General features: G+C 31.0%; 2 protein-coding genes across 2 annotated transcripts; both read left to right on the forward strand.

Annotated features, from left to right (window-relative positions):
- The first annotated feature begins 3,153 nt into the window (after positions 1–3,153).
- On the forward strand, positions 3,154–7,177 carry LOC114735214 (proline-rich receptor-like protein kinase PERK10). The gene is made up of 7 exons (XM_028922887.1): positions 3,154–3,375; positions 4,103–4,217; positions 5,017–5,634; positions 5,741–5,889; positions 5,995–6,213; positions 6,366–6,461; positions 7,016–7,177. Exons 1-7 carry the CDS (start codon positions 3,154–3,156, stop codon positions 7,175–7,177), a joined length of 1,581 nt encoding a protein of 526 aa, XP_028778720.1.
- An 8,892-nt stretch (positions 7,178–16,069) lies between these two features.
- On the forward strand, positions 16,070–17,677 carry LOC114735215 (zinc finger protein ZAT4-like). Its single transcript, XM_028922888.1, has 2 exons — positions 16,070–16,141; positions 16,217–17,677. The coding sequence occupies exons 1-2, from the start codon at positions 16,070–16,072 to the stop codon at positions 17,675–17,677; spliced, it is 1,533 nt and encodes a 510-aa protein (XP_028778721.1).
- The last annotated feature ends 3,499 nt before the right edge of the window (positions 17,678–21,176 follow it).

The following is a 21,176-nucleotide window of genomic DNA, read 5'->3' on the forward strand; positions in this document are numbered from 1 at the left end:
ATAAAAAGATTACAAGGCTAGCGATGTATAGGTATAATCTCAAATCTCACTCAAAAGCCTAAAATATTGACAAAGAGCCCAAGAAGTACTTTTGTTAACTACGAACATTTTGAACTAGTTTTAATATATGTGTACATTTTAGAGAAATGATACAGTCATAATATAGCCAGACCTGAGGTTCATAAACATGGATTCTCTCCGAATGAAAAATGATATCGGCGCTTCATCAAATTAAAGATAAAAAATTAGGCGAATTAATGAACAAGATATAGTACTCAGTTTTGGTGCTCCTTACAAACTTATCCAATTAAAGACGGTCTAAAATTTCACTGATTGGTTCATTCCCAGAAGAAGTTAATATTGTCCTAATTTTGCAATTTTATGGTTATAAATTGTCAACATACCATTGACACATAATTTCAGGTTGTCTCTGCATTACAAGGAATGGCGGATAGCGATGACGACTGTGTCACTGTAGACTTCCCTCCAGAAATTTCAAATTCAACATGCGTCATATCAGACGTTACTTGCTCACAAGGTAAAGAAGAATAAAACTAGGACAGTATAGCTTAAGCAAAAAGATAAATAAGGAAAGCAAGAGGTGCTCAAATTGCAGTCGAATTAATACAAATTTGTAGGGTTAGATACCTTGAGGGAAAAGGTGAATCAGCAAATATAGGAGCAAACAACTTGTAGAGGAATGGACAGAGAATATTCAAGACAAAGCAGCTTATGAGTTTGATAATTTTCTTTTAGAAATGGTACATTCTCATATGTTAATCACGGAATCATTTATATTTTAGATGTCATAATCAAACATATAATACAACCAAATAAGAAATTACAAATAAGCAAAATCCCAATCAATGTAAGATCCTGGCAGCTTAATTTGAAAATGTCTCAGAATCAATCTTCAGGTAAAAGGACGTGTTAAGCATATAAGTTTCAGGCAAGAGTGGCAAAATACCTTTTTCAACTTATTGAAAATTATTGGATATCGTATGTTCGTTCTGGATATCTTTTAATAAATTGTAGAAAAATGTTTTTACCAAATGAGAACTATATGATAGGTCAAACAAAACCTGTTCAACTGACTGAGGAAAACCAGATCAAGAGCTGCCACTATGGAGAAGAGATGAATTCAGAGATAACAATTGAGGATAATGACATGTTATATCATAGCAAAGTTGATCATCCAAGCCATGGGGACGAGAAGATTCTAGAAAAGGAGAAAAGAACAAACCATATGGAGGCTTTGAAAAAAGTCGATACACTACATCTGGATCAAGGACAGAGCAGTTTTACTAGAGATGAGACAACTATTGGTCAAATTACAGCTGATAGAAAAGGAGATGTGCTGAATCAGCATCAGGGAGCAGTAATTTTGGATAGTTCAAAATCATTCGTATGCTCAATTTGCAAAAGTAGACGCTCAAATATAGGATATCAAAGAGACTTCACTTACAACGAGCTTGAAGCTGCTACAGGTAGATTTTCATTTCAGAACTCTCTATCTGAAGGTGGAAATGGACCAATTTTCAGGGGCATTCTAGATTGTAAGCTGAAAATAGCTGTGAAGATGCATCAAATAACTGATTCTGGGGAAGAAGATATGCTTAAGTCAGAGGTGCAGTCGCTCACTAAAGCTATACATAGAAATGTGGTCATGCTATTGGGTTCATGCACAGACAAAAATCAACAGATGCTTGTGTATGAGTTTGCATGCAATGGTTCACTTGACCAGTACCTATCAAGTACGGATCATGTTCAATTATAGATTCAGAACCTCCTCATAAATGAATGTTAAACACTTTTTGTAGGGAACTTGGCTAAGACTTGAAATTGATGCATAGAGAATTTCTGCATTATACAGGGGGAACTTGCGGATCATTGACTTGGAGAGAAAGAGTAAAAGTAGCACTTGGTACCTCTAGAGGTCTAAAATACCTTCATGATATTAATATAATCCATGGAAGTATAAAACCAAGCAACATTCTTCTGACCCATGAATTTGAACCTCTGGTACTTGAACCTTTGTGACTGTAAACTTAATTTTTCATCTGTCTGACTTGGGAAGCAAGTATTCCTTAACGAACTGACTTTTTACTTTGAATGGTGCATACAAGCTTGGAGATTTTGGCCTAGGAAAAGGAAAACAGGAACTGAAATCCCACAAAAACAAAAATGTAAGTTCTGAATACACAGCACCAGAGTATTTGGAGAGAGGGAAACTATCACCTAAGATAGATATATACTCCTTTGGCGTGGTTCTTTTAGAACTGATCACTGGCAGGAGAGCTACTGATAAAGTACCTGGAGGGAAGAGTCTGGTTCAATGGGTAAGGGACACATGCTGTTATTTGAATCACAAAAGTGGTAATAAGTGATTTTTATTTTTCTACGTGTCTGAGAATATCTGTACAAAGAGCTTCTCCTTATTGCCTTTCTTTTCTCCAAACAAATTTATCAGGAATATATAAAATTTTAAATTCTTTGCTAGCACTTACATACATGCTTTTTTCTATGTTTTCATAATGTCCGTATTGTTGCAGGAGGGATTTATTCATTGATCATCTTAGTTGTACCGTCCTCCATGATTTGTCAAGATTTCTGTATAAGAACTAACAAATGTGATGAGTAAAAGTAACATGTCGTGTTGAATTGTTATGTTAAAATTATAGTTGGTCTTGTACTCATTCTGTCATTTTGTAGTAAATGCTGTCGAACAGCCCCTCCACAGTTATATTTCTGTGTTATTTTACTCCCCAACAAGACCGTTGATATCATCCTGTGAAAGAAACTAGGCGTCAATATATACATATATGCTATTTTCAGTCGAGAACTAGTTGACTAGGTTTGATAGATTAAAAAAATTAGTTAAGTTAGTTATCTGTTACAAATGTATTGTCTTTTCTAAAATATCCTTGCTAATCATATGTATTAGTTAGAACTATCATTTGATGAAACCTTTGACATATATAATTATTACAAAGACTACTTGGAGAAAAAAAATAAATAAATATAAGAGACAAAGTGGATTCGGGGTCTTATATTTAGTAAATTAAATGTCAAATTAACCTTTATATTAATATTAAGGACTAGAGGTAGTATTTCACAACATACGCAGATGGACTGATTTACTCGACATACTTTATGGTTCAAGAACTTCGATGCTTTATTTTGTCACCGAATTTGTTACATATTTCTGTGATCCCCTTTTTCCAGGCAAAGCCTCTTCTTGGAGGGAAGAAGTACGCCCAACTGGTGGATACTAAAATCAGCAGCTCCTACAAAGAAGACCAACTTAAATGGTTGGTCCAAGTAACAGAACAATGTCTCAGAAAGAATCCCAAGGAAAGATCAAGCATGAATGTGGTAAGTCTCAATGATTTAGAACATGACTAACAGGAAGGGCAAAATAAAGAAAGAGCAGGACATGGTAATCCATACAGTGGGACTATGGTTGTGTATCGACACAACATAATATCAGATAGCTTTAAATACCCATGAACTGAAATTCATAAAGAAGCTAAGGAATCCGGCCTTTACCACATATGGTAAGAAGAAAGAATTCTCTAAATCAAAGTTCTGAAGTTATGCCTCGGGCCAGGTATATCACAGTACAGAAATCAGACTGCAAATCAAAGCAATCATATTCGTCTTTATAACCCCAAAATGTCAAAAGACCCCAATAACCTTCAAACAGCCCAAGCTACGTCCTTCAACGCTGAACTTGCAGAAGTAACGTTTGGATCAAGAAATGAAAAGATACTTTACAAGTAAAAGATATGAAAGGATGCAGTCCATGCAGTCCAAAGATCAAAGAATACATCTAAATGATCACAGTCCTAATTTCAATGATGTTGTAAATTTACTTTTATTTTCTTCTATTCAAGTTAGACAGAAAAGAAATTGAGAAATTCCTGATTTCATATAAACAAAACTGTTTGTCAGAAAAATTGAACTCGGTTTAGGACTCTTTCCCAGCACAACCTCTTACCCTTCTCATTCCCTCAAACCATCGGATGTACAATTTTATATCTATACATTGTCATCAACATAACATTTGACATTGATTGTATGTTTACTTGGACCATTTCAGGTTGTCTCCGCATTACAAGGCATTGAAGATACTGATGATTTATGTGCAGTTGAAGACTCTTCTGCAGAAAAATCATCTATACAGCTGTCTGTTCCTGATATGACCTGCTCACAAGGTAATGACAAAAAGAAAACGGCACAGGTAAAAAGACAAATTTACAAAAGTAAAAGTAAATAAACAACTAGTGCTGGACTGAATTAGATAAACTAAAAATAAAGGCGAATACACAACTTCTGCTGAAATGAATCAGAAAGTTCAGGAATCCTAAGGACCATGGTAGAGGACAAAAACCAGGAGTTTGTAACGTATGGTGGACCTGTGGTTTTTTCTTCAACTGGTAAGGGAAATGTCCAAAATAACAGTTTATTCATTCAGTCATATCAAGCAACGATGGTATTAGTTTCTCTACTCATAATAGCACAAAGTGATTTGGGCTGAACATATAAGAGGACTTGGAATAATTATAAGTAGTAAAATCAACAGAAAAGAGCACTGTAACAGTCATGCAGCTTATGAAATAATAATACTAGGCTTTCTAGGTGGAGAGGATCTTTTCAACATGTCAGTTTTATCCATATGTAAGAAAGGATAGTTTTCATCATATTATAACCCATTCAATTAAAATTTAGATTGCAGAATATTTTATTTCTGTATCTTGTATTTCTACCTGAATCCCCTAAGAAAAAACTGGTAGAAACAGATCTAATGAAATTGACAACTAGATATGTCGGAAGTTCTGCTTTCTTTGTTTCCTTTTAGAACTTCTTTTTTCTAAAGGAGGAAGGAATGTCTTGATTATAATGATAGTCAAACAAAGGTTGATAAGCTAAGTCGGGAAGGAAAAAATATTGAAAGCATCCCGTATGTGATGGAGAGGAGTTTAAGACTAATAATTAGAAATAATGACTTAATAGGTCTCAGAAATGCGTATAAGCAGAATCCGGATGAAGAACAGATCAGCAATATTCACATGATGTATCACATGAAAGATGATCAGATAAGCCAGGACCAGAACTGTACAGAAGGAAGCCTCCAAATAGAAAAGAGGGGCACAAGACTCACAACTTTGAGTAACCAAATTGCAAGAGAAAATAACGATGAAGAACAAACTCAGTGTAGCTTTTGCGGAGATTCATTGGATAATTGCAAAGTCAAAGTCACGTTAAAGGATTCCAAATCTTCTGTATGCTCTGTCTGCAAAAGTAAACGTCCTCATTTTGGGTGGCAAAAGGATTTCTCTTATGATGAACTCCATATGGCTACTGATGGGTTTTCAATTAAGAACTCTCTAACTGAAGGTGTATATGGACCTTCGTTCAGAGGCCAGCTGAAGTGCAATCTGAAAATAGTTATCAAGCAACTTCAAATGACAAGCTCTCAGGAAGAGAAGATATTTAAGTCAGAAGTTCAGTTCCTCTTTAACGCTAGACATGAAAATGTGGTCATGTTGTTGGGTTCATGCATAGATAAAACTAGATTGCTGATTGTATACGACTATGCATGCAATGGTTCGCTTGACCAGCATTTATCAGGTAAATACATTTACAACTTTTTGTCTGCAATGGAGCTTGAAGACTTTATACTTGGACCTTTAGTGAAGATGTAAAGTTAATGGAAGGAAACTTGTGCAATGTGCAGGACAAAGTTGCAGATCACTGACATGGAGAGAGAGGGTGAAAATAGCAATAGGTTTATCCAGAGGTCTAAAGTATTTGCATGAGAAGAATACAATTCATGGAAGTATAAAACCAAGTAACATTCTTCTAACTCATGATTTTGAAGCGCTGGTACTTACTTGAACTTGATAGCTGCAAAATCTAAGTTTTAATCTGAATAGGCATTTCATCATCTCAGCTTTTAACTTGTATTTTGGATGATACATAAATCTATAGGTAGGAGATTTTGGATTTGGAAAATCCAAAAATGAATTGAAGAATTGGAGCAAGAAGAAAATGGTTGAGAATACTGGATACGAGGCTCCAGAACTTTTGGAGAGTGGAAAATTCTCAACTAAGGCAGATGTGTACTCTCTTGGTGTGGTTCTTTTAGAGCTGATCACCGGGCACAGGGTTATGGATAAAGTTTCAGGGAAGAAAAGTCTTATTGACTGGGTAAGAGCCATGATTTTTTTCTAAAAGTTACAAGCCTAATTAGTATTATATAAAAGTATTATCTTTGCTTCGCCCTTTTTCTTAATAATACTTTGTCCCAGCCCATCTAGAAAAATGTTTTGATTCTTCACTCTCATCCATTTTTTCTTCAGGCAAAGCCACTTCTCAGAGGAAGGACTTACCCACAATTGGTGGATCCAAAAATCGGCAGCTCCTACGATGATCAAGAGCTTTTTTCATTGGTCCAAGTAATTGAGAATTGTCTAAGAAAGAATCCAAAAGAAAGGTTAACAATGAATATGGTAAGGTTTATTATTTCTAATGGAGCAGTCCAAGTAGAAAATATCGGGAAAATAATCATTTTATGGTCATAAATTATCAGAAAACTATAGATAAATCCTTTGAAAATATAATGTCCAAAATTAGATACTGGATTCAACAAAAATGAGACTCCATATTAATTTCAAGATAAACAATGATCTCAGCCACACATTAAAACTGAAACTACTTTATGTCCTGCTCAAGATTTCACTTAATGTCCGATAATCTATATGAGTAGTGCATTGTGGTAATTTCTTATAGGCAAAGAGACTGAAGCACTTTTTCACCATGAAGCTTGATAGGGACTTTGTGACTTTGTTCTATTTAGAACTTTTTTCTTGTATTTCCTACGTAGAGGATTTCTTATTCTCTAACTAGAAGTTCCTTCTCTTCTTTCTCATGAAGTCTCTTCTTTTATCCAAAAGGGGGAAAAAAAGGAAACTAGTAGTGACTGGTGTTATCGGCATAATATATATTACAGGTTATCTCTGCATTGCCATGCATAGTTGAGAACAAACCTCCTTTAACTGAGGACCCCTTGATAGAAAAGCCACACTTCAAACGCCCTTTGAAAGATGAATCTGGCTCACAAGATCTCAGAGTATCACCACATGCAGCTAATTCAGAGGTATTTAATCAGTGAACTCAAGCACACACCAAAAGTGAAACTACTTCATGTCCTGCTTGTGGCTTCACAAGATATCCAATAATCGACATAACTAGTACATTGTGATGATATCTTGTACGCAAAGAGACTATAAAACTCTCCTATACCACAAAGTCTGAAAAGGACTTTGTTCTGTCCTGAGCTGTACCAAAAGTTCTTTCTATTATTTCTCATAAACTTTCTTCTTTTATCTGCAAAAAGAAAAATTGACTCATGTTATTCTCTTGATATATTGCTGACTATCCCTGTAATTGAGGACCCCATTGTAGAAGAGCTACATTTCGAACGCCCTTTGAAAGATGAATCTAGCTCACCTATCAAAGTATCACAAACAGATAATTCTGAGGTATTTAAACTATGAACTCAAAGACGCACCAAAGCTGAAACTACTCCGTGTCCTGCTGAAGTCTTCACATGATATCCTATAATCTACATTATTAGAACATTGTGATAATGTCTTGTATGCAAAGAGACTATAAAACTCTCCTGTAACCCAAAATTCGATAAGGACTTTGTTCTGTCTTGTGCTTTTTTCCCCCCTTTTATTTTCTAATTTCTAGATGGAAGATTTCTTATCCTCTAACCAGAAGTTCCTTCTATTATTTCTCATAAACATTCGTCTTTTATCACTAAAACGAAAAATTGACTAATGTTATTTGCTTGATATATTGCAGGTTATGCCGGTAATTGAGGACCCCATTTTAGAAAAGCCAAATTCCGAACTCCCTTCGCAAGACGAATCTAACTCGCATGATGTCAAAGGATCACCACAAGCAAATTACTTAATTGATGTTAATCAGGAAAGAAAGAACAATGAAACTTGTAGCAAAGATAATGAGGACACAAATGTTTGTCCAGAGAGCGCAGACAACATAACTCGTAATGAAAGAAATGTGGAGCCACAAGAAACAGGAAGACTGAGCCCTAAGATGCATCAGGAAAGTAAGAGGTGCATGCCATATGGTGGTGCCAAAAACTTTTATCTTGAAGGTGCCAAAGAATACATAGTAGATGAACAACTTTTTAGGTTATTGAGGTGATTGGTCTCGGATTCATGCTTATATTGCAAATTGATGCTATGATAGTCTACAGCTGTGAGTGTTGAAACAATTTTTGGGTCTGAACTCTGAAGTAATGAAACAATGTCATAAATATTCAGAAATAAATACTCAACTAATCATGATCAGTGCACACAAAATAGAACTGTATGCGTAGAAGGGGACATTAGCAATTTCCGAGGAAGTTTTTGCTCACCACAGTTCTTACATTGAAATGTCCTTCTGAGTTTTATTATAACTAGAGATTTGTCATCCATGCATATATTACCTTGTTTCTATATGCAAGTCTCTTGTAAGAGAAATGTTTGATCACACACACATATATATATAAATCACTTATAGGATAATTAATGATCTTTTTTCAATTTTACCCCTATTGAATACAATAAAGAAAATAAGTGAAAGAAAATGTCCAAGATATTTTTGTTCAATACCTTTTTTTCAATAGGGGCAAATATGATAAATTTTATCAATTTAATGTATTTCTTGGCATGCCAGTAAGGGATACAAGTGACTTGCATGTATGAACAAAGTGGAAGTTTCAAAGTTGGTGTAGATAGTATTGGTTAGCTTCTGTTTGGGATTTGAAGCTGATCTCGTATTATTTGACCAACATGTCAAGGACTCTTGCAGATTGAGCTCCTGCAACTGCATTTTAATTTTCCAGTTTTAAGTACCTGAAAGTTCGCATTATTATCTGTTCTGATTGCACCTATTTTTTTTCCTCTTTCTCAAAATGCAGCAGCTTAAAATTCTTGACTTATTAGCATTTGAATCATTGGAGAGTAGCTTGAACTTTGAACTTTGAAGAATTCATTTATATGTTATTATTAAAACTCGTTACGGTAGAACATGATATTCACAAATTATAACTAGTAATGCTCGCTGCGTTGGACTTGCGGCCCCTTATGCAATAATATGCGAAATATGATGTGATATAAAACAAATCTTTATATTTATATACTTATTTTTTTTTTGCCAACTTATATTTATATATTTATATTTTATAGAAAATTGATAGAAAGTATATTTATGAGTGATGAATAATACATGGCTTCTCTCCCACTTCATGTGCACGAAAGCTTCCCAATTTGGTTACGTGTGCCGGCTCGAAGAGTATTTATTTTTAATTTTGTAATTAAATTTTCAAATTCCGAAAAAAAAATATCTTAACTAATTGAGATTTGAGTCGATATTTACTGTTCATAATCATAAAATTATAATTATCATTAGGTAAAAAGACCAAAAGAAGACCAGTTATGCAATCACTTAAATCACGTTGATGGACTCTCTTTGGCCGAAAGAAACTCTATCTTTTTTTTTTTTTTTTTTTGCTTTTTTAAATCTACGGTTAGAAGCTTTTTTCATATATTACATAGATTTTTATTATAAGTTTTACAAACGATACATGGAAGAAAATAATTATTTATAATAAATTTATATTTTTAAGTTAGTTTCAATATACTTGTTAGATTCAGCGAAGAAAAGCTGGATTAAATAATTAAATATTCACAATATGCCACAATAATAGCTATAAATTGATTATCTTGGATGGGCAGAAGGCACCTAAGCTAACTTCATACCGCTTATTTTTAAAACCTATATTGAGCTAGATTAATGTTAAAATTACTACCTCTAGTTTAATACAAAGTTAACTAATTTGTAGATTAAAAAGTTTGTTAAGTAGTTATTTGTAAAAATAAGTGTTATTTTTTCTAAAATACTTTTACTAATTATGTGTATTATCTAGAATTACGATATGGTAAAATATTTAATATGCGTAACTGCTACAAGGATTATTTTGAAAAAAAATATAAATATAAGAGACAAAGTGGATTGGAGTTTTATATTTAGAACCGAATTGAATGTCAAACTAGCTCTTATATTAAGGATCGAAAGTAGTACTTTTCTTGTCCTAGACGTAGAAACTAGTTAGGAAATTGGTTTTGGTCTCAAATGTCATATCTTAATTCATTTTATTTATCATATTTATCATTTTTCTCATTTAATTTATCTAATTTATAAACCTATACATTCCTTTGATCCTAAATGTAAGACATATTTTGTACTATAATTTATATTGCAAAATGATTATACCACAAAATAAGTCTTACATTTAAGATAAAAGAAATATAATCTTTTCTTTTATTTAATCAAGGGTGTCTCTCTTCAAGACTTAGATAGGAAAAAGTTTTCGTCTCTTCCAACAAATATACTTCCAAGCATTTGAACTAATATATAATCTAATATTATATAAGAATATTTTAGAGAGATAATATCATATTTGTTAAAATTAAGTAATTTATTTAATTTTTTAAGTTATTCAAATTAATTAAATATCTCTTATATTAAAAAAAAAGAGCGGTGGTGCTTACAAAAGAAAAAGTAAAAGAATGCCAAATTGAAGTATGCACAAAGACCAACACACAACACAACCAGGAACAAAAAGAGTGGGATATTATGCATACATTTTATTACTTCCATTTAACTTTTTTTTTATCTCTATTTTTATTGATATATGCAAATGGCGTTATGATTTTGTTTGGGGGACTATCTATTATAGTCGACCACAAAACAAACTAATAAAAGCTCTAGACCGATAAAAATAGGTAAGGTTCTAGCTTGCAATTTGTTTTTTTAAGTTTGATTGCTCTGATCTAGTCTAGGGGACGTCAACATAAATATAAAACTATATATATATATCAAATTAGAAGGATAAAAATTACACTCTATTCTCTCTTTTTTTTCCCTTTCGGAAAAAATAATTTGAAAGTTCTTGTAGTTTTTACTAATTTTGAATTAGGTCCTTATGCATTTTCTTATTGGATACTTAAACTTTTCCTGTTAAATCTTTTAATCCTTGTCGTCAAATAGTTATTAAAACCATTAAAAATTTTGTCTATGAATAAGTGATACGCGCCTAAAACATCTCCCTCACCATCCTGCTTGACCCTGTTTGATTCATATATGTTTCTTAAATAATATATAATTATGATCATAAATTATGATTATTTGATTAAAGTTTAAAAATTAATTTCAAGTCGAGTGACATAAATGATAATTAATATACGTCATTTGTATTATTCAAATGAATGATATATAAATTGTGAGAGACTTAGTACTGTATTATTAAGTTGCTTAAATGTAAGATTGTTTATCTTATAAATAATAAATGCTTGATACAAGTTTGTTCACCCGTATTCAAATTGGTATCTTTTTATTAAACACCTAATTATTAACAGGATTAGGTTTAGTTAGAAGAAACTAGACGAACAAATATTTAAATCCTTAGTGGAAGAAGTGCTCATATTTAACATTTAATAGTATCTTAATATGATTGTCTTTAATAAAAAAAATACTTATGTCTAGAAAAAAAAATGCCTAGTTTGTGTTATAATTTTTCCTAGTCGTTATATCATTAAATATGCTTCAACGACGTCAATCACGTTGTCGTCTATATATATTGTTGGTATGAAATGGTTGCTGTTCTATGGTCTTGCATGGGCCCCTAGAATTTGCATGTGTAGTTTTTATTGTTATGTATTACTAAAAGTGAAAAATAATCATTAGTGGTCCAGGCCACATCATCATGATGTCATATATTCATGAATAAATGTTTACCAGCATCATAATCAAACATTGAGTACAAAAGTTCACATAAATTTTTTGAAAAGAGGTAAAAATATCATCTCTTCGTTAATTGCTCTAATGTCCTCTATATTTTTTTGCGGATCCCATTAAGCATTTAGGTGTCAATTCTTAGATGCTCTATTTCTTATCTCTGTCAACTCTTTCTTCTTCTCACTATTCTCCATCTTTAGAAGAGCAAAATCCAGTTTTGCAACCAAAATTCTTGATGGTCTCTTCCTCCTCTTTAACCAAAAAGATAATCCTGTTGGGGGAGATGAGAGAGAAAGCATCTAAGAGCTAACACCTGAGCACTTGGTTGGATACAAAACAAAAAAGAAAAAACGGCATTTAGATATGTATTTGTATTAGCGGTAGCAAAAATTAATTTTTTTTAAAGGAAAACCATATTGGAGGTACTTATACTTTTTTTCAATTTTCAATTTGGTACCTATGTGTTTTTTGTTCTTAACTAAATCTTTATTTTTCCTCTATTAACATCATTAATCCTTATGTAGAGACTAAAAATATCAATAGAACAAAGTTATAATAGCTAATGTTGCTAAAAAGATAAAATTAAATGTTTAATTAAAGGGAAAAAAACACATAGGTACCAAATTAAAAATTGAGAGAAAGTATAGGTACCTTCAATATGGTTTTCTTTTTTTTTAATACAAGCAAAGGTGATTTTTACTTTATCTGGTTTTTGCAAATTTAAAATAGAATAAAAGTCAAACAGTATAATGTAATTTATATTTAGATTGACTCTTGTAAAAAAGTTAGTTTGACAAATTAAAATTTGTTTCGATGATTAATTGAAAAGCAAGTTTAAATATAAAATGATTAAAAAGCATATGAATTTTATTAAATAAATATTTATACACACAATGTGCTAATTTTAGGAGAAATATAACAATTAAAATTATAGAAATAAAGTTGTTAAGGTACTATTATATTGGAAAAAAACTGTAAATTAATACTAAAATAGTTAATTATATTTATTTAATGTGATTTTTTGTGACAATAGTTAATGTGATTTCTATACATATGTCATTAAATATTAATTTTCGAAAATTTTATTATTTAATTTTTTTAGGCTATGCAACTATGAAATTATTGGGTCTTTTAAAGTTTATTCTTTTATTTAAAGTGGGGGGAATTTTTTTTCCCTTTTTTTTCCTCCTGATTACTCCATTCTCCATCTTTTATTTTATCATGGAAACACTTTTTTTTTTGGGTCATTTTTCTCCAACGCTTTCCTCCTCTCTCCATGGTGATACTTGACTTTTGCTTTCTTTTTTTTCAATGCATAGGTACTGATATTTTTATTTAAAATAGTCTTGTTCGATGTATTGTTAAGTACTAAATATAAACCTCTTCTCATAAAGATTCTAATTCGTAAAAACCTTAAGTAAATAATATATAAAAAAAGTCCACATGTCTCAATTTAGTTGGAAATAAAAACCTTAAGTATATAAGTTTTTCCCACAAATAAATAAATAATTTTAAATGGCTAAAGTTTGATCCCAATTCGCAAACTGTAGAGTATAAACTGTTCGAGGCGCAGCAATTATATTGGATAACTCCAAATCGCTATATAAGAAGTTTTCTTTTAAGCTCTTTGGCAATAGGAAAAAAAGGTTTTATTTAAAGCTAAGTTCAACAGATGCAGATACAGTTTATATCAATTAATACTTGTCTCTAATTTAATTAACGCATTGATTAAAACTTCTCAGTATTATCGTTTCAGATTTTGAAACCGATACTGACCCAGAAAATTTTTTTTTTAAAAGGCGACAATGCACATTAATATAGGGGTATATAAAAATATGAATGGGTTGGCCAAAAAATATAAAAGTATAAATGGGGTCCTCTACGCCGATATCTTAATTTTGGGGAAAATATTTACTTTCATGATAATATCTGTAAATCACTTCTTACATGTTTCACTTAGATGGTTAGACTAAGAAAATTCTTAACTCTACCTTAAATTTTAACAATTATTCAACTTTATTTTTATTTAATATAAAAATATGCTCTCCCTGACCTATTATAGGACCCCTGGTAGAAGGATTTTGTTTTTTGGTCTGTTTTATAAGACCCTTTGATAAATGCTTTTTTACCATGTAGACCTGTATTTAATAAGGATAGTAAGAAAGTAAAAAATTAATATAACGTTGAAATTTACTGTAGTTAATGAATGTAATATTAGAGATCACTTAAATTTTATAATAAATTGAATACTTTTAACTATTTTTCTTGGTATGTATAAATTAGTTAAATTATAAGGTTCTTGATAGTAATAAGCTGCAATACATTTTGAATTTTCATAGGAAGAAATTCTCATATTTAGTACCCAATAATACCTCGAACATAATTGTATTCAATGACAGAATACCTATGTTCTTAGAAAAAAAATGACAAAATAATATATTTATAACAAAAATTTACAATGTCGCTTATAAATAGTAAAAAAAAAAAAATCTTTTATCTCTCCTATTTTATCTTTCTTTAACTAAAATACCACATAAATTATTTTTAGATTTAAGCTGTACATACAATGCTTAATTTGCCTGTTTATGATCACTAAAAATATTTTTACATTTTACAGCAAGATAAAGGTTTTATTATATTTATTTTATACATAATGATAATATAAAATACTCAACCTAGCTAGTTCATTGGATAATAAATAATTATTAAGAAGTATAAATTTATTTTATTATGATTAAAAAATTTCGATGAATTAAACAATGTTGAGAAATGGTTCGCATCTTTTTTTGGATGTGATGTCTCTTTTGAGTTAGATAACATTAAAATTTATATAAAACATTTAATTTATAACAGATCACATCTTTCTGTTTTAGTTTTTTCCTAGCAAAATCACAACATTCACATAATTGTAAATATTTATGATTAATGTAACTTAATTTTTTTCCGGGTCGAAATGTAGCTTATTGTTCAAAATTCAAACCCACTGCAAAGTGCAATGTAACAATTCCGGTTCCTACGATAAGGACTCATATTCACATGTTAAGAAACTCTTTAAATATGTATTAAATTGATAAAAAATTTTAAATGTACTCTTAGGAAAAAATATTTTTTCTCTACATTTACAAATTATTATCACCTCTCTCCTATTTTTCTCTCTTTTCAACCAAAAGTAAATAGGGATGAAATTAGAAAACAGTCATTAATAACCCTTCAAATGACTCATATTTATAATCAAATTTTTCTCCTACAAATGACTTAATTATAATATGGATTGGAGTAATATTCACAAATAATAATAATTTAATAATAATAAAAGCTATTTAATACTAGGGAGTAGTGAGGTGCATCTTATTAGTTATTAAGCATACGAAAAGCTGGATTAGAAGGGACCAGGAAGATCAAATTTTCAGCATAATATATACGGAAACTTGGAAACCTAATAAATGCGGTGACTTTCAGGCCAAAAGAAATTAAAAAAATAAATTTAATATTTGGATTGAAAAGTTTAGATGGAATACGTATAAAAATTTCGGGTACGTAAAACTTTTACTATACACATAATGCACCCGTCATCTTCTATCACTCAAATCAGTGAAAGTAGATGGTCAAAGAATTGGTTAACGTTCAAACTGTGTGTACTTTGATTCTTTGAAAACAAATTTTAAGATTTTATTTTACGCCAAATAATAATAACAATAATATTAATATAAATTTGTAATTTTATATATTTTGTGCATAATTTTTTTTTTTTAATAAAAAAGGTTCACGCAGAAAGATTTTAAAGTAATGGTCACACACAGAGAGTCAGACAGAGTAAAATATCTGTTATAGGTTTAGAAAATCATTAAAGACTCACTTTATTGCAGATATCAATTTTTGGAGATTCTCTCGCAATTTCACACACGTTTGCCTTAAAGCTCAATTGCCCTCTCTTCTTCCCTTCTTCCCTTTAACCACTTTGCTCCCCTTTCAGTTTCAGCAAATCTCACTTTTTTCTCTCTTTCTCCTTCTTCTTCCTCGCAGAATCAAAACCTAATGATCTCTCACTTTCTCTCTCTTTTTCTCTCTCTACTTTGACCTTCAACACGTATGGGTCTTAAGTAGGTTTCGCCGTTTCTGATGATCAAGAAACCAGCCTCTGAAGTCTGATCAATCGGTTACTTTTGGTTTTCTCTGACGGTGGACCCAGATGGATTCTGACGAAGAAAATAGGGTTCTTTTTTATCGGCAAGTTAAGTCTCACGGTGATGGATTTGATCAGGTGAGTTATAAATTTCTTCAATTTTTTATTGCTCTTTGAGTTTCGCACTCTAAATTTTCGACGACGACTCTTCAGATGATCGAGGACCAGAAGGATAACGAAGGGTTCGATCAGGGATCTTCCGACGAGTTACAGAAGATGAGCGAAAAGCCGTTTTCGTCTTACTTGGAGCTCCGCGAAGGAAAATCTGAGAGTAAAACTAACGGAGCTTCAGCTTCAGGTTCGTCATCAGTTCGAGTTTGTGATTTCTGTGGAAGAGAGTTCAGTTCTGGAAAAGCCCTAGGAGGTCACAGAAGATATCACATTCAAGCTCAGAAAAAGATGGAGGCGCAGAGTCAGGCTCAAGAACGAGAAAAGGTGAATCGTCATCAATATCCTTCAAATAATTATACCCTAAGAATCAAGCCCAATAATATCTCCGAGGATTGCGTCGGCGATGATAATCTCATCATCAAATCGAACATTGGGAATCTCAATTCTTCGAGATCTTTCCGTTGTTGTGTCTGCGACAAGAATTTCCCCTCCAAGAAGTCATTGTTCGGCCATATGAGATCTCATCCTGAGAGAGAATGGAGAGGTATGAACCCTCCTTTCACTGATCACGTTCTGGCTTCTTCTTCTTCTGCAGAAGTCTTCAAAGTAGAAGATAAGTATCAAGATAATGATGAAGTTAATCTTAACAACAATAATGGATCTTCATCTTCAACTTTAGAAGAGTCAGTAGTAGTTGATCTTTCTTCATCTTGTTCTGGAAGTAGCTGGCGCAAGAAAGATAGAAGAGGAAGAAAAAGCATTGGAGCTGCAGAAGCAGCTCAAACCCTTATTGAGATGTATCTCTATGGAAGCTACGAGCCACTATTACCAGTGAAGAAAAGGAATAGGGATGTGAATGATGTTGGTTCTTCACAACCTGGAAAACAAAGCTCGGATTACAAGGAGAAGCTAGAGTTAAAAGCTGATGAGAATAATATCTGGGAGATGAAAGTGATCAGCTTAATGAAAGAGAAGAAGCTTAGGAAGAAGAACAAGAAGTTAAAGAAAGGTCCAGAGATTATCAAGTCAGAAGGAGAAGTGCTGATAAGAACTCTGAAGGAAGAAGTGAAAAAGTCACAAAGCTATGTCTGTGACATCTGTAATAAACCTTTCTCGAGTTTTCAAGCTTTAGGGGGACACAAATCCAAACACAACAGAGGAAAGAACATAGTTATAAGCACCAAGGGGAAGGAAGTAGTGGAAGAACAAAGAGGAGGAGGAGGAGAAGCAGAAGAAGAAGAGGACAAGGTTTGCATCAATGGAGCTTTGTCAAGTGCAGGACTGATGAGTTGTGAAGAAGAAGAGGACGAAGAAGAAGAAGGAGAAGGAGCGTCTCTGATTGTTAGTGAAGAGAGATTAGGATCAAGTTCGAATGATCAAGAGAATAACAGTAATGAAGAGGAATTGGGAGAGGCAAGTCATCAATCTGCAGGTTCGAAAATTCTGGATTTTGATCTGAATGTGCCTTATGTTTCGGAGCACGAAGTAACTGATGATATATAATGAATAAGTCAGCATTTTACGAGTAACGTGTGTTTGTATTTTGCCTAAGCTTTTTCTAGGCCATCACTGTATTTTCTGAACTCTCTCAATGGCCATATCATATAGAACCTTGTAAATTGTTTTTTTAACATGAATTTGAATCATCAGGTTCAGTTGATTCAAAGGTGTTGAGGCACAGCTTACCACTCAAGTTAAAACAAAATAACTTTTTATCGATTTATTTCTCTTTTATATAATTGTATATAAAGACTTAATTGTTGATAGAGTATAATGATCTCGTACAATCCACCCAGTAAAATAAGACTTGTTGTAGTTGTATATATAGCTATATATAAATTTCTTTTTAATTTCATTCTTTGTTCTTTCCGATAAATATGGTTTACATTGTTTCTAGAACAAAAGATGAAATAATATTATACAAGTCACTTATTCATCAAAATCAAGAAGAGTTAGTTGACTCATTAAATTTGATTTGTTTGAAAATGTGAAACACTGTTTCAACTTTACCTATATTTAAGATTAAAGATAAAAACCATTAGCATTATAGTCTTCTAGTGAGTTGAAATAGGAGTGATCGATATTTAGAAAAAGTTTATTAATGATCTATTGAGTAACTTATAATTATATACCGAGATTTCATTTTGTTTATACAACCTCTGGTTCTTTCTTTTTTCCATAAAATAAAATACAAATTGCATTTATGAAAAAGTTGCCAAAATTAAAAGAGTAAGTAGGTTAAAGATATCAGTTAAAAAAAAGGTTAAAGATATAACTTAATTTTTTATTTTAATAATAAATAATTAATATATATAGGATTAAAAAATGGTATTCAAAATTTCAGATAGACTATTAGGAAATTGTTTTTTTTAGAACAAATTTTGAGAAAAAATAAAACATATATGTATATTTGGATGATTATATTCTTCTAAACAAAATTATATTTGGAAAAAATATATAAGAACTTGTTTGAAACACCAGGTAAACCTGGAGAGGCAAGTGCTAAAGCCATCAAAAACGCTAAAAGAAGATTGGGCTGGCATTTGTTGGCCAATTTTACAGGGACAAAAAAGAAATTTTACGGGAAAAAAAATAGAAAACATAGTTCTTGTTTTTTATTTTTTAAAACAAATTATTTCTTATTTTACAAAAAATTTAACTTAAAAAAAATTTTCAAACAGTGTTGTTGTTTCAAAAAAAAATGTTTTGAAAATAGCAAATCAAACTAGGCGTTAGTACTCTTAGTCTTTTTATAAGTTACAAATAACAGAATTATGTAGATTAAGAAGTTGATTAAAATAAGTTAAAGGTAATAAATATATAAAAATGTCTTTTTTTTTTCTAAATATATCCTTAGTTACAAAGAATGCGAGTGAGACGGAGAATGAGCAGAAGCTGTTGTAATTTATGCAAACACATATAATTAATTAAAGCATAAAAATAAAAAACGCATTAAAATTCTAAACACATCCAAAGTAAAAATTACAAAAAGAACTCTATATACTCAAAAAAAATTATAACTTATCAAAAAATTCGTAGGGCTGCCATGTACTATAACTGTGCTAACCGTTTCTTGTAGTGTACAGTTTACATACATTGCATTTTATAGTTCGTTTCTTCTCTAGATATTTAATACTTAAATATCTTTTTTCAGAAAAATTGTTATAAAATATTTAGTAGTGATTGCATGTATATAAATATTAAAAAAATTGTTGAAAAAAAGAAATCTTGGAAATCAGAATTCAAAAAGTGGATTCTCCTTAATTATTGATTCTTATTTTCACAATAATTAGAGAATGTGAAATAACAAGAGAGATGTTATCAAAATCTGTTATGATCTTTGATATTCGAATAATAGTTAATGAATTTTCATCAAACTTCACCTGCAAGTCACCCGCAAACGTAAAACAAAGGTCCCAACTCATAATTTATTTTTTGGTCAAAAAACTCATAATCTATTTTTCATTTTTGTTTATGCAATATTTATCTTTTCAATTTTACAAAATTATTAATTATAAATGATGAGTTGAACATTTTTAACGATAAAAATGATTTTCTTTTAATTTTTTTGCCAATGAAATGGTTTTTTAGCTTAAACAATTCTACTGTCATATAAAACTGATATAATTAAAATTACAAATTAAAATAGATCATAAAACTTCCGTAAAAAAATAAAATAAAATTCACACAATACATTACCGCAAATGAATCAAAAATTATGATAGGATAATTTTCATAATTAAAAAGAAGCATCAGCAGATCTTTTTAGGGAGATTTTCTTAGCTTCTTGGCAAGAAGTAGAGGTAATTTAATCATACAATTTATTCAAGACCAATATCTTATATTTAAAAAGTTAAGTTGATGCAGATCTTAAGGAAACCAATTAAATATACACCAAAGTTCATCAGAAGAAGCCATGGATCATTAAACTAATTGAAGCAATGGTTAGTTTACAGGTTGGTGGTCGTTATGGTTAAATTGGTATGTGTGTGTGTGTGTAGCCTAATCTTGATTAAAATAATAATAATAATAATATTTAATCAAAATAATAGCATGATTAGTTCATTACATGGAGAATGATTAGCCCTTCCCGTTAGACCCAATTCATGATGCAATTATTTATATGTTATATATAACAATAGAGATATTTACAAATATTTATGTGAATAGAAGATAATCACTAATATCATAGATATTATATGCTTCATTCGAATTGCAGCTAAGGTTTTTCCATCATGAAACATTCATGTGAAATTATTCTTGTGAGGATGAGATATATTCACACGCAAGAGTGTGGTAGTTTTGAAATGGATTCGCACAGAATTATGTTAAAATATATACAAATATGGATTATTGTAGGAAGGCAAAAGATAATTTTCTGCTAGTAATCAAATGAGAAACGCAATTTCGTCTATTTAGAATGCTAATAATAGGCTTTAATTCCATCCATAAAGATCTTAGCTAATCAAAAGGAAAAAAAACAGAAGAAGAAGAATTTACCACTCCTTTCTCCTGCTCACTTATTCCCAACTAAAGCACACCTTAATGAATTTTTTTGCCAGTATTTGTATTATTATTTCTGTATTTATAGGTATACAGATATCAATTCTAATAATATCCACCTTTTATGAATTAAATCTTAGATTTGAATTCAATTACATATTGGTATTTCTAAAAATTATTAGTATTATCCATTAATTAATTTTTTTGCTTGTGAGGATTTTAACCCTCAGACAAAGATTTTTTTTTTTTTTCCCGACAGGAGTTTGACAAAGATCTTATTGTTTACTTTACATAAGAATTTGCAATGTTTTTAATGATCAAATTTACAAGGATATTGATTCTACTATATATATACATACATATATATTTCTTCATATTTCTTTTATCAAATTTAAAATGAAAACAACTTAACAGTACATTGCAAAGTAATAAACATAATAGTTAATTCCTAATTTTCCAAAAAATTAATGTTTAAATTTCTCTCGTAACTAGAGAAGTA

The sequence above is a fragment of the Neltuma alba genome, unplaced genomic scaffold, assembly GCF_004799145.2.
Source record: "Neltuma alba isolate B1F8T4 unplaced genomic scaffold, ASM479914v2 tig00013182_pilon, whole genome shotgun sequence".
In the NCBI taxonomy this organism is placed as follows: domain Eukaryota; kingdom Viridiplantae; phylum Streptophyta; class Magnoliopsida; order Fabales; family Fabaceae; genus Neltuma; species Neltuma alba.

Coding starts and splice junctions, on each gene's coding strand:
- LOC114735214 (XM_028922887.1), top strand. CDS start 3,154: ATGGTTCAAGAACTTCGATGCTTTATTTTGTCACCGAATTTGTTACAT. Junction 5,635..5,740: donor GCTTGACCAGCATTTATCAG/GTAAATACATTT, acceptor TGCAATGTGCAG/GACAAAGTTGCAGATCACTG. Junction 6,214..6,365: donor AGAAAAGTCTTATTGACTGG/GTAAGAGCCATG, acceptor TTTTTTCTTCAG/GCAAAGCCACTTCTCAGAGG.
- LOC114735215 (XM_028922888.1), top strand. CDS start 16,070: ATGGATTCTGACGAAGAAAATAGGGTTCTTTTTTATCGGCAAGTTAAG. Junction 16,142..16,216: donor ACGGTGATGGATTTGATCAG/GTGAGTTATAAA, acceptor ACGACTCTTCAG/ATGATCGAGGACCAGAAGGA.